This window comes from Hemibagrus wyckioides, linkage group LG06 (genome assembly GCF_019097595.1).
Source record: "Hemibagrus wyckioides isolate EC202008001 linkage group LG06, SWU_Hwy_1.0, whole genome shotgun sequence".
Lineage (NCBI taxonomy): Eukaryota > Metazoa > Chordata > Actinopteri > Siluriformes > Bagridae > Hemibagrus > Hemibagrus wyckioides.
Window position 1 is genome coordinate 26,135,453 of NC_080715.1, and position 14,601 is coordinate 26,150,053.

General features: G+C 40.2%; 1 protein-coding gene across 2 annotated transcripts; it reads left to right on the forward strand.

The window, feature by feature from the left end:
• Nucleotides 1-2,339: 2,339 nt before the first annotated feature.
• Nucleotides 2,340-8,291, forward strand: gpr143 (G protein-coupled receptor 143). 2 transcript variants are annotated; one of them, XM_058391356.1, is made up of 9 exons: nucleotides 2,340-2,817; nucleotides 4,072-4,181; nucleotides 4,388-4,482; nucleotides 4,617-4,709; nucleotides 4,817-4,926; nucleotides 5,412-5,520; nucleotides 6,116-6,233; nucleotides 6,737-6,992; nucleotides 7,720-8,291. In XM_058391356.1, exons 1-9 carry the CDS (start codon nucleotides 2,562-2,564, stop codon nucleotides 7,833-7,835), a joined length of 1,263 nt encoding a protein of 420 aa, XP_058247339.1. In that variant the 5' UTR covers nucleotides 2,340-2,561; the 3' UTR covers nucleotides 7,836-8,291. The 2 variants fall into 2 exon arrangements, with proteins under 2 accessions (XP_058247339.1, XP_058247340.1); XM_058391357.1 differs by having other exon boundaries at nucleotides 2,341-2,817; nucleotides 7,735-8,256.
• The last annotated feature ends 6,310 nt before the right edge of the window (nucleotides 8,292-14,601 follow it).

Here is a 14,601-nt window from a genome sequence, read left to right on the forward strand (position 1 = left end):
ACCACAGCATGTTAGCTGGATTGTGACACGTTTCTCTGAGTGTTTTCTTGATGGTTTCATGGTTCCTCAAAGAGCCAATCTTGTCTTGGTTGTCTTGTGTCCTGTTCCATAGAAGTCGATTGTTCATAGATGTTGATTTCAGCATAAACTCAAACAAAATGAGGAGGAAGCAGAAGCGTCAGAGACAATGTTTACCGGTTTAGTGAGAACGGTAACGTCCGGTTCAGTTCTGGATTATCAGTATATGGTTTTCTCTTTCTAAAGACAGATTGTGGAGGGATTTATTTTTTAAATCACCCAGCACCTTTCATTAGCAGGGTTACAACTTCTACACCACCTTCATTCAGTGGAAAAGGGATCATCTGGTCCTGAGGAACGGTGTGTGGATCTGCAACTGGTGTTTGATCTGTGCGTTTTTTTTAAAGTTTCATTTAATAGGTGTAATTTTTAAAAAAAAAAACAAAACAGGACTACACTGAAGACCGTCGGCTGACAGTAGATCATTTTCAGTAGATCCTCTAAACGAGGTTTGAGCAACTAGCTTTATAGAGCAAAGAGTTTGAGTAAATCCTTTAATCGAGGTATTTTAGTGTGGTTGTGGCAGGGATGGATTACTAAATCCTGGATCCAGAAGAAACAGAAGAAGACTGACAATCACCTCCCTTTTACTCTGTTTTGTGTGACCTCACAACGGCTCTAATAGATCACCTCAAAACCATGATCGCTGAGCGCCCCCTAATGGACGATCCCCAGTCAGTACAGATTTTTAAAATAAATAAGCACATTTAAAATAAAAATGCATGTTGATACTCTTCACGTTGTTTTTAAAATGTCAAACTCTTCAATCATTTAAACTGTTCTTATAGATTTTTTTTGGAAATCTATTTTTTTCCAGAAAATAATTGGAAATAAGTAGCTAGATAATATCTAGTCACTTTGGCAACCTAACTCTTAAATAAAAAGGAAAACAACTAAAATAATTTTTTTTTTAATTTATCTAACAGATAGTGGCTAATTATTTTTTAGATAAACAGACTATATAGTGAGCTACAAATAATGAGCAGCTAGTTTTTAAAAGAAATGTGAGCCGTTAAGCTAAAGCAGTACAGCAAAACATGAGTAGCTAATGTGAATTTAGCTAAAAAAACAAAACAAAACAAACAAACAAACAAAGGCGTTGGGAAGTAGCTAGTCACCTGCAAGCAAGAATAATAATGTAAACTAATTAAGTGACTGAAATTTGCTGGTGTCTTTAACTAGTAGCTAGAAATGAACTAACTAATAGGTAGAAAGTAAGTGGTTGTAGATAAAATCTGGCTTAGAAAGAAGCTAGTTACCTCAGGTGGATGAGTAGCACGTTAGAACTCATTAGCTCACGGTGCTATAAAGGTAGCTTCCAGTAGCCAGAAATTAGCTTGTAACTTGTAATAATTAGACTGTAGAGAGTTGTCTTGAATAAGAAGGTAATCATTTAAAAAAGAAAATGAAATATTTTATTATGTTATGTTGAAGGCCCCAATAAATAGCAAATGTTCTTTCATTCATTTTCTGAGTTATATGTTATAAGCTTATATATGCTATATGTGTGTTATATGCTTCCTGGTGAGGGTGAATGCTAACACGTTAAACTAGCCGTCCTGGTTACCTTGGTCTTTTGGTCTGTTGTCACGTTAGTTAACACTTTCCAGCATTACCCACAATGCCTTCATGCGACTAATGGCGCAGTGGGATTCAGCCCTCAATTCATGTCTACCAAAGAGAGCGCCAATTTAGTCCTTTATTCTGTCCAGTTCTCTAACCTTCTCATCTCTACAATCTGCTTAAACTCTCAGCTAACATCATTGTCACTGATCTCGTGGGTCAGCATCAAATCAGCACCAAACTTATCATTAAACCTTTTAAAAGTTTCAGGTTTTCTATTTCAGAGTCTCCTCCATGACAGCCCTGAGGTGTGGTGTGCTGCATGCTGGTCCTGTCCTCAGACACTGGAATTTGATCCTCCTTGATGATGATGATGATGATGATGTCACTTCCTGATGCGGTGTGTCTTGTGCATGTGTCTGTGACAGCAGAAACATGGCCCACGTTACAGAGCTGAGCCATCCACAAAGACTTCACAACAATACAGTGTTTTTGAAGTGTTTCAGTTATAAGATCTGCTTAGAAAAATGTTTTAATGTTTGATTTTCACTGATTGAAAAAGAGCCCCGCCCCCAAAAAATGTTATTTTTAGTAAACAAAGTCTGAGGAAACACACAACACGTCATTTGAACATTCTTGGCGTGGCTTCTTTCACAAAAATGTTGCTTGAGGGGGTGAATTAAGCAGAAGCACATGACGCTTCAACTCGTGATATTAAGCCAGCAAGCAGATGAATGAACAGATGGAGGGATGGACGTCTTTCCTCTCATCTCTCTTGCAGTAGTAGAAAAGTAATTGGATTTCAAAGCTGAACATTGTGTTTCGTTTTGTTTTTCTAACTGTGGACGATGTTCTCCTAGGCTTAAGCCTTGCAGCTTTCCTTCTCCGTCTACAGCTTCATTCTTCTCCAAGCTGGAAGCATGGCCTCTCCTCGCCTCGAGACCTTTTGCTGCCCGAATCGTGATGCTGCCACAGATTTCATCGTCAGCTTCCAGCCTGGTTTTTTCAGCGCTATGTGTGCAGGAAGTGCAGGACTGAGCATGATTTTCTCTCTCCTGCAGATTCTTCCTAAAAGGCGAGGCTACAGAAGAGTGGGGACGTACCCGCTCCCAAAACCAGCCTCTTCCTCCAGGATCCTCTTCATCATAAGCGTGTGTGATATTCTGGGATGTGTGGGTAAGTAAGAGCTTGTTCATCTCACAGCAGTTACAGGGTTTAAACTTATTCTTGAAGACACCTAAATTACATCTTCTTCAGTAACAAACATCTCACTGAGTGAGATGAAGTGACCACATGGAGTGTGGTGACGATGAATTCAGAACTGAACAAATGTAACTTTATTTAAACATGTGTGTGTGTGTGTGTGTGTGTGTTATTTCTGCTCTATCGGGTTTATGGTCAGCCCTGAGAACCTTTCTTTTCGAGCTCAGGTTAGTGATCAGCATCTCTTTCTAGATGTTCTAGATGTGATGAGGCTCAGGGGGAGTCGTTTATCCTGGAACGGAAGTGACACGCAGCAGTAGTTTGCACACTTCACCAGAGCATCCTCTAACAGCTACACTCCATTTTCAGCTCATTGAGAAGTTGCTGCATCACGATGATGATGATGATGATGATGATGATGATGATGACGTCATAGCGGTACAAACTTCTTCTGTTCCACTTTGGCTCAGGGCCTCTGGACTTGCTGGATCTGGCCGTGCATTTCCATCTCCAGTACTGATTCCATACTCTCCAGCAATCGAGATCTTGTCAACTTCTTCCTGCAATAGATTTGGCAACCCTTCCCCTAGTTACTGCTGCCTGTGACACTCCTGAAAGCAGACGTACATGGCTTCTGGTGGAACCCCATCATTTGGTCTGAAGCACTGAGACAGAGGAGCGTCCCAGCCTACACTGGAAGTGTGTATCATGGTGGTTAGCTGAGGGTTTAGAAATTTAGCAACTGGCTTAAAGCACCTTCATCCTCATGAGACGGGATCTCACCCTCATGACACTGAGGAACTGAAACCCAAATGCATGTCCTTCAGTATGAGTTAGGGACGCTTGTCTTCTCTGTCCATAATAAGGACACTGCTGGTTTTTGTCCAGGCCACTTGGTGATGAAATCATTTAGAAAAACATAAATAATGAGGAACACACACAAACACACACACACACACACAATTACTGTTTTGTGAGCAAGAAAATATCTACATTTTCCTGTATTAACGTTGATTGAAATCATGATGACACACTGATTTATAAAAGGATCTGATCATCTTCACAGTTGCTGTTGTTGTTCCACAAAGCTGTTGTTGTTCCAAATGTCTGCTGAACTACTTTCACTTTAGAGTGAAGTTAGATTTTGAGGACCGTTGTATATTTTAGAGTATGTTTATGTTTAGTATTTCAGTTTTATATCGCAAGCTGTGTTGTGTGTTTGTGTAGGAATAATTGTGAGATCGTCAGTGTGGCTCGGCGCTCCCAGCGTCATCCAGGAAATCTCAGTTACTAACAGCAGTAACGTGTGGCCTGAAGTCTTCTGTGTGGGCAGCGCTGTACGTCCCTCAAACAAACACACACACACACACCACGGCTCCTCAACATGTGACATGTGCGTTGTTTTGTAACTAACACAGATTTGCAGATTAGCATCCCAGCATGCTAGCATTTGTTCCCTCTGTTTTGTTGTGTAGATGTTTGTTCCCTCTGATGTGTTTATGTAATAAAAGTACATAAAGGAGTTAAACTGTGTATTCCTCAGATATGGATCCAGCTGTTCTTCAGTGCCTCATTCTGGTGGATGTTCTGCTACGCCGTGGACGCATTTCTGGTGGTCAGACGATCTGCTGGAATCAGGTTTGATGAGGATAAGGAGTCTTATGTTATTCTGGATATTATGTGATCCAGTCTGCTCATTTTATACTATTAGTGTGGTTTCTTTCTTTTCTCCTTCTTTACTCTCTCTCTCTCTCTCTCACATTATTCTCTAGCACTATTGTTCTGTATCACATGATCACGTGGGGTTTAGCCGTGCTGCTGTGTGTGGAAGGTGTAGCCATGCTTTATTACCCCTCCCTGTCCAAGTACACACACACACACACACACACATATAATTCTATTTCTTATAAAAGTACTGCATTCTTAGTTTTACAGTATGTTAGTATTACATTTGTCATGTTTTATTTTTCAGTTGTGAAAACGGTCTTCAGCACGCAATCCCTCACTACATCACCACGTACGCTCCCATGCTGTTGGTGCTTTTAGTCAATCCAATCCTGTTCACACGCACTGTGGCTGCAGGTCCGTTTTTTTCCCCCATAATCCTCTGCAAATGTGAATATCTAGTCTTTGTTTTGAGATAATGAAAATGTTGCCCTCTGATAATGTCACACTGTTATATACAACAATCTTGTTAAGAATCAAAAGTCAGTCAACGTATGAATCAATGAATGATTTGGTTATGGATAAGATTCACTCCACTCTTGTTCAGTGTTTCAGTTTTTGAATCAGTGAATTATTTAGTTATAGCTCAGATTCGATCCCCTTTAGCATCTCAGTTTTGAGTCAGTGAGTCACTTGAGTCATGCCTCTTTTGTTCAGCAGAACAAAGTTCGAATAAGTGAATCATTTGAACATAGCTAGGATTCACTCCTCTCATAGTGGATACTACAAGATGAATCTCATTTACCAAAACGTGCACCATCTACTCTAGGAATTTTTAAACATGATCAGTGTTTCATAGCTAATTTGTCTTACAGTCACTATATTGTTATATTTCTCCACAGTTACTTCACTACTGAAAGGACGTCAAGGAATTTACACAGAAAATGAGAGACGTTTGGGATCAGAAATCAAAATACGCTTTTTCAAAATTCTCCTGGTCTTTGTTATCTGGTGAGATGCTTCACTTCATGTCTGTTCAAAAAATCTGCACAACTTTAGTCTTCTAAAAGAAATCCAGTCTCTGTGATGATTAGCAGGTAGCTATTTTTTTTTTTTTGACTAGACCTGACTTAAAAACACACTTTTATTTGATTTGATTTACAAAACACTGATATAATCAACATAATGAATGCAAAATAAGCAGCACAGCTCAACAGCAGGTCACATGTAGCCTACGTTAGTGGGGAAACATCTGGCAAACATTCATTTGGAGTCATTTCCTTGCATGAAGTCACCTTTTCTCATTAAACCAGCAGATGCTGTGCCCAAAAAGTTCTCCTCTGTCATCTAAACACACACAACATTTCCATTAGAGATAGAGGGGATGACTGACTCTTCAGGGATGACATTATGCTGACGTTTATTATGAAATATCAAAACCGATCAATCGTTGTTTAGATAATATGTCTTTATGAAAATATGTTTGCCTCATTAATAGTGCACTATAAAGGAGTGTGTATATAGGCAGTGTTTGTGTATGTAGTGTAATAGTAACTGTTGATTATTTACATACTGAAATGTTTTCTCTCCTCTGCGTCCATGTTAGCTGGATGCCCAACCTGATTAACGAGAGTTTGTTATTTTACCTGGAAATGCAGCCAGACATTCAGAATGCTGAGCTAAAAAACGCTCGTAACGCGTCTCTCATCACATGGTTCATTATGGTGAGTCGAGAACAGACAGTAAACAAGCAGTCCACTTCACTAGCATCATCATTCCACCTGAGCAGTGTCCAGGGTTATTCCCCTCCCACAGTCAGGACTGACCTGGTCTCTATAATATTAGCTTTCAAGTATTATTTAACAGACTAAAATATAATCATTTTGATTATAATATTTATAAAGCTCACAGGTGATGATCAGTGGGGTCTAAGCCTATGTACCTGACATGACCCAACTCGCTGAGCCTCCTTCAGTTCATCTCATGTGCTAGAACATTCCATAAAATGACACCTGATGGTCTCCATCTAGCTACTAAAATGTAAAACTGTGTGCAAATTATGATAAAAACAGATCAATTATACGCAATTGTCAGGTGACTGACTCACAGATCATGAGATGGTAGTTTCCAGTTTAACATGTTTATGAATAATAGTGGTAATAATAATAATACGATTTCAACTCAAATACATGTTTTTTGCTTTTTTGTTTTTTTGGGGGGGGGTCAGGGCATTCTGAACCCCATGCAGGCCTTCCTCAACACACTGGCCTTCCATGGCTGGACAGGATTAGACCTCGATCTGAGTCTGCAGAGGCGGCGACAACTAACCTGGGACTCTGCCTCCACCTCCATAGTGACAACTGGAGGTTACAATCCCGTGATGCCTTCAACGCTGCTGTACCAGGGCCATGTCCAGGATGGGAAGAAGTTGACAGGGAATGGACACCATCTCCCGTCCGACGCAGTCAGCATTCTGTCTGAAAGTAATTCTACCTCAGCACTACCTCAGTACCACCTCAACATTACATCAACACTACCTTAACACTACATCAACCCTTCTGCAACACTACCTCAACATTACATCAACATTACCCCAACACTACCTCAATCCTCCTGCAACACTACCTGAACACTACCTGAACACTACCTCAATCCTCCTGCAACACTACCTCAACATTACCTCAACACTACCTCAATCCTCCTGCAACACTACCTCAACATTACCTCAACACTATTCTAACACTACCTCAATACTACCTCAATACCACCTCAACACTACCTCAACATTACTCAACACTACCTCAATCCTCCTGCAACACTACCTCAACACTGTTGAGGTATTCTAAAACATCAGAATAGAATAGCAAATAGAATTAGTGAGATTGAAATAGAACAGAATTGAGTAGAATTGAACTGAGTAAAGTAAAGTAGAATAGAGTACAACAGAATAGAGTATAGGTGGCATCATTATAGAAAACATTAGAATAGAATAATATAGATGAAGAGAACAGAGAGATGAGATTAGAATTATTATCGGAATAGAATTATGAGAATGTGCCATCAGAAGAGAATTATGCAGATGATCTCAGAGTGGAGAATGAAGATGAAATATCATCACAGCAGAGCAAAACAGAGGAGTGAATTTCCTGTAGAAATAATGAAGAGTGTTAAATGAATTAGTTCTGGTATTGAGTGTTGACCTGAGTTCAGTGTTCTGTTCTTTAGGTTCTGGCTCTAGTACCCTGGAAATCCAGACTGTGAGTGAACTTGGAGGTGGTGGAGGGGAAGCTGAAGTAGGAGCGATGGAGGAGGCGACGAGGCGATAGGAGACGAGTCTGATCCAGGATACAATTGGATGAAATGTGTCTGATCACACAAGATATTCTGGAGCAGATCTTCTCTCAGAAAGAGACTTCATAATTCTGTTTATAGAAATAAAATTCTAGGCACTTACAGCTAAACACGCCTTTCTATACAGTAGATATAACCGATTACACTGAACACTGTAGAGGTTACACTGAACACTGTAGAGGTTACACTGAACACTGTAGGAGTTACACTGAACACTGTAGAGGTTACACTGAACACTGTAGGAGTTACACTGAACACTGTAGAGGTTACACTGAACACTGTAGGAGTTACACTGAACACTGTAGGAGTTACACTGAACACTGTAGAGGTTACACTGAACACTGTAGAGGTTACACTGAACACTGTAGGAGTTACACTGAACACTGTAGAGGTTACACTGAACACTGTAGGAGTTACACTGAACACTGTAGGAGTTACACTGAACACAGCAGGAGTTACACTGAACACTAGGAGTTACACTGAACACTGTAGGAGTTACACGGAACACTGTAGGGGTTACACTGAACACTGTAGGAGTTACACTGAACACTGTAGGAGTTACACTGAACACTAGGAGTTACACTGAACACTGTAGGAGTTACACTGAACACTGTAGGAGTTACACGGAACACTGTAGGGGTTACACTGAACACTGTAGGAGTTACACTGAACACTGTAGGAGTTACACTGAACACTAGGAGTTACACGGAACACTGTAGGAGTTACACTGAACACTGTAGGGGTTACACTGAACACTGTAGAGGTTACACTGAACACTGTAGGAGTTACACTGAACACTGTAGGAGTTACACTGAACACAGCAGGAGTTACACTGAACACTGTAGAGGTTACACTGAACACTGTAGAGGTTACACTGAACACTGTAGGAGTTACACTGAACACTGTAGAGGTTACACTGAACACTGTAGAGGTTACACTGAACACTGTAGGAGTTACACTGAACACTGTAGAGGTTACACTGAACACTGTAGGAGTTACACTGAACACTGTAGGAGTTACACTGAACACAGCAGGAGTTACACTGAACACTAGGAGTTACACTGAACACTGTAGAGGTTACACTGAACACTGTAGGAGTTACACTGAACACTGTAGGAGTTACACGGAACACTGTAGGGGTTACACTGAACACTGTAGGAGTTACACTGAACACTGTAGGAGTTACACTGAACACTGTAGGAGTTACACTGAACACTAGGAGTTACACTGAACACAGTAGGGGTTACACTGAACACAGTAGGAGTTACACTGAACACTGTAGGGGTTACACTGAACACAGTAGGAGTTACACTGAACACTGTAGGGGTTACACTGAACACTGTAGGAGTTACACTGAACACAGTAGGGGTTACACTGAATACAGTAGGGGTTACACTGAACACTGTAGGAGTTACACTGAACACTGTAGGGGTTACACTGAACACAGTAGGGGTTACACTGAACACAGTAGGAGTTACACTGAACACTGTAGAGGTTACACTGAACACTGTAGGAGTTACACTGAACACTGTAGGAGTTACACGGAACACTGTAGGGGTTACACTGAACACTGTAGGAGTTACACTGAACACTGTAGGAGTTACACTGAACACAGTAGGAGTTACACTGAACACAGTAGGGGTTACACTGAACACAGTAGGAGTTACACTGAACACTGTAGGGGTTACACTGAACACAGTAGGAGTTACACTGAACACTGTAGGGGTTACACTGAACACTGTAGGAGTTATACTGAACACAGTAGGGGTTACACTGAATACAGTAGGGGTTACACTGAACACTGTAGGAGTTACACTGAACACTGTAGGGGTTACACTGAACACAGTAGGGGTTACACTGAACACAGTAGGAGTTACACTGAACACTGTAGGGGTTACACTGAACACAGTAGGAGTTACACTGAACACTGTAGGGGTTACACTGAACACAGTAGGAGTTACACTGAACACTGTAGGAGTTACACTGAATACAGTAGGAGTTACACTGAACACTGTAGGGGTTACACTGAACACAGTAGGAGTTACACTGAACACTGTAGGAGTTACACTGAATACAGTAGGAGTTACACTGAACACTGTAGGGGTTACACTGAACACAGTAGGAGTTACACTGAACACTGTAGGGGTTACACTGAATACAGTAGGAGTTACACTGAACACTGTAGGGGTTACACTGAATACAGTAGGAGTTACACTGAACACTGTAGGGGTTACACTGAACACAGTAGGAGTTACACTGAACACTGTAGGGGTTACACTGAATACAGTAGGAGTTACACTGAACACTGTAGGGGTTACACTGAATACAGTAGGAGTTACACTGAACACTGTAGGGGTTACCCTGAATACAGTAGGAGTTACACTGAACACTGTAGGGGTTACACTGAATACAGTAGGAGTTACACTGAACACTGTAGGGGTTACACTGAACACAGTAGGAGTTACACTGAACACAGCAGTTCAGCTTTACTGTATGTTGAATGGCTAGATTTGACATACAGTGACAAAATGTCTACAGACAAGTGAGTTAAGAAGCCTAAAGCAGTGACCTTTTACATTTTTGTACTCAGCATTAAATAAAAGATGTGATAGTGGATCAGTGTTAATTTCGTAAATGAAGACGATGACGAAAAATATTCGTTAACGAGACTAAGACAAAACTAATATCTGATGATAAAAACTATGATGAAATTTAAGATGTTTCTTTGGTAACAAGACGAGACTGGACTAAAATGCTTTTTTAGTAGTATCGGACATTGAAAATAATTGATCTCTTTGTATAGGTTAACTGTCTTCAAATTGTGCGTCCCTGTCATTGGATTGGATAAGCATCTCAGTTTGCATCTCAGACAGTCAGCTAAATAAACTCAAATTGGCCTGGCGAGCTGCAATGGCTTCAGCACCTGAAACTTTAGGCAGAAAACAAAGAACTGTTATATGGAAGCATTTCTGTTCTAATTCCTCTGAAAAAAAAAGCATTGTGCACCGTCACAGAAAATGGAGAGAAGCCCTGTGGCTACAGTATAAAATAGGCAGAAAGAATATCACGAATCTTAAGAGGCATCTGAAGGCGCATCACCCTGCTATTCATGCAGCTTCTGTCACGATATATTTGGTCTTACTTTTTCTTAACGTTAGGTCAGTGTTACTGGATGTGTCAACAGGTAAATTCGCTAGCATGTTTTTAGCAAGCTTTCTGTTAACTAACGTCAATTAGCTAAGCTTACTGCATAGTTCTGAGCCAGCCTTGTATAAATGTAAAATGCTTAATTATATATTGTACAACAGTTCGGCTTTTCTGCGGCATTCAGTTCTGTTTTTAATGAAAGCTGTATCACGTGCTGTAGCAAGATTATTTAGGCCATAGCCTATGTTTTACTATTTTAATAGCATGCAGATAGCAAGCTATTTCTAAAATGACAGATGGATTTGGAAGTTGCTTAAGTTATTGGCCATGTACTTATGCTTAAGGCTGGAATACACTACATGATTTTTACCCCGATTTTTTCCCTGTTTTACATTCGGGAGAAGTTGACGCTCCCATATCTGATTTGACAGATTTCATAAAAAAATCGAGTAGTCCATGATGGTAACAGACTATTGATTTCATCCAGTCGGAGGACATGAAACATATTTGTTCATGTTTTGAGCCGATTTTAGAACACATATATCCAACTAAGAAAAAGGGATATGTAGAGTTGCGCAAGTGCTAAGACTGCATTGTCAATATAGCTTGTTATCTTGATTCAAATTTCTCATAAGCTTAACTGGTCTAAAGAGTGAGCATAGGTAACTGCAGGTCAAGATGGAGAAGTGGACACAGGTCATAAAGATCATAAGTTGTAGGAAAAAATAACAGTAAGTCCGCCTCTACTCAGGAACTCAGATGACCTCCTCAACTCCTCCTCATCCTACAAATCATTCTATAAAACACAACAGAAAACTAAACAGAAGAGCAAGAAGAAGTTTAGAATTTCATTCCAGTGTTGGAAAACCTACAGTTACAGCTTTAATTTGTATAAAGCACTGACACTGGGGACTCCTTCCATCACTGTTAGAAAAACCTCAACATTTCAGCCACTACACATGTTTTTCATCCAGTAGTGATAATGATGAGATCAGATGTCATTCATTCCTCTATCACAGATCCAAACTCTACATGTATTACCATTTACACTGATCAGGCATAACATTATGAGCAGTGAGAGGTGAGGTGAATATCACTGATTATCTCCTCATCATGGCACCTGTTAGTGGGTGGGATATATTAGGCAGCAAGTGAACATTTTGTCATGAAAGTTGATGTGTTAGAAGCAGGAAAAATGGGCAAGCATAAGGATCTGAGCAAGTTTGATGAAGGGCCAAATTGTGATGTCTAGATGACTGGATCAGAGCATCTCCAAAACTGCAGCTCTTGTGGGGTGTTCCCAGTCTACAGTGGCCAGTATCTATTAAAAGTGGTCCAAGGAAGGAACAGTGGTGAACCGGCGATAGGGTCATGTGAGCATCAGAACTGGACCATGGAGCAATGGAAGAAGGTGGCCTGGTCTGATGAATCATGTTTTCTTTTACATCACATGGAAGGCCGGGTGCGTGTGTGTCGCTTACCTGGGGAACACTGGCAGAACACTGGCCTGCGGCTGCAGTGTCATGCTTTGGGCAATGTTCTGCTGGGAAACCTTGGGTCCTGCCATCCATGTGAATGTTACTTTGATACATACCACCTACTTAAGCATTGTTGCAGGCCGTTTTGGCAGCAAAAGGGGTACCAACACAATATTAGGCAGTTTCTGACAATGTTATGCTTGATGAGTGTATTACGGATCCAACAAGGGCCAAATGCATGAAATAAATCATTAAATAGACTTTACTGCATGATTATTTCCTCACCAGGTGGCGCTAAGAACACATCAGAAACGAACACACTGGGTGTTCCATCGGATGACTTTTCAGACTGTTTAGAAGTTTGATAAATAAATAAGAAAATAAATAGATAAATAAATAAATAGCAGAATCTGGGCTTCTGTTGCAGATTCAAGTGTCTATAAATGTGAGCAAACATCAGTCCTCATCAAACAGCAGGATTTTTAAAACACCCACAAAGACACATCTCACCATTCATTGGACAGTGCACCCTTGGCTTGTCCCACCTGGAAGCACGGCTTCACCTGCTGATGATTGGATGATCTCTACAGAGGCGGGACCACGGAACTAACTGCCAATCACTGAAAGGGTAATGATTGATTGACATCTCAGACTTGAACAGATGAGCGTCAGACTCTCAGAGCTGCAGCAGTCAGTACAGCAGTTCATAACAGCTTAACACAATTAGAATATCTTCTTATTTTAATATTGTTAGTAAATATATAATGTATACATATATGTAAATACTGTAAATATGTTGTGAGCATAAAGCTGATTCAGTTTTTTGAACACTGAGTTCAGTGTTATTGAGCTAGCTTCAATAGCTGCTTTTTAGCACCATAACACTGACTTTGGAAATCCCTTACCCCTACTCTTCATCATTTTCCCTACTCTTCTTCCTGTCAGTCTGCAGCAGAATGGTTGTTCTTCTCTGAGATCTCTCATCAGCAAACACTTTTTCTCAGACAGGACACACACACACACACACACAATGGACAGCTAACTCACTTCATCTTGACTTATTTTAGATATCTGAAAACTGTAAAAAAAATAAAAAAAACCTGTTCATTTAACTTGGTCCAAAGCTATGTTGATTTCCATGTAGGTTTACACACACACACACACACACACACACACATGCACTTTGATCCCAGAGTCTGCAGGTGCCTCCTTTTGTTGCACGAACACCTGTGAAAAGGATAAATGGTGCTATTCTCTTCACATGGGGGTTGAAAAACACACACACTGCTTGGTTTGAGAAACAACACACCTTTTCTAAGTGCTACAACATTTAGCATTGATTATAACCAACTTATATTTTATATTATAATCCAACTTTATTTTAAAACTCTAATTCTAAAATCCAATTACTACATTTCTGTCCAATCTAATTATTACAGTGTTGGTCAGTTCTACAAAACTTTCTACTTTTTTCAACACTTAAGTGACCAAAGATGTGAATTAGCTCAGCACCTGTTAGCCGTGTGGTGTCGTCTTGTAAAGGTGCTAATAAACGCCTTAGTCTGAACACAACATTAACCTAATTTTTCAGTTTCATCATTTTTATGCTTTTAGTTTTAAAAATGGATCATTTGGAGCAGGTAAGGAGTTAAAACTGAGAGAAAACGTGAAGTGAAAAACACACACATCTACAATAAAAAGAATGAAGATCAAAAAAAGAAAACAGATGAAAGAAAAGAAAGATAAAGAGTGAACAAAGTGTTTAGACTCGGACGACAGGAACCGAGAGACTGGGGTCTCCTTTTGTTCTCTGGTGTTTTCCGCTGTGGGCTGGCGTGTGTGTGTGTGCATGTGTGTGTGTGTGTGTGTACACATCACAGTTGAATTCTGTATTCTGACTTGTTTTATTTCGTTGTATTTTACTGTGATATTTGAGGTATTCAGGGTTACGGTGCCGAACCTGTACACTGCTCCACGTTTCCAAGCAGTGGTAGATCTTTTACTTCTGACTCTTGAGAAAACATGACGTTTTCACGGGGCAGATATAATTCACCTTTAATAAAAAAAATATAATAAAACACCTTTAAGGAAGCAACATTGACAGCATGGAAGTCCA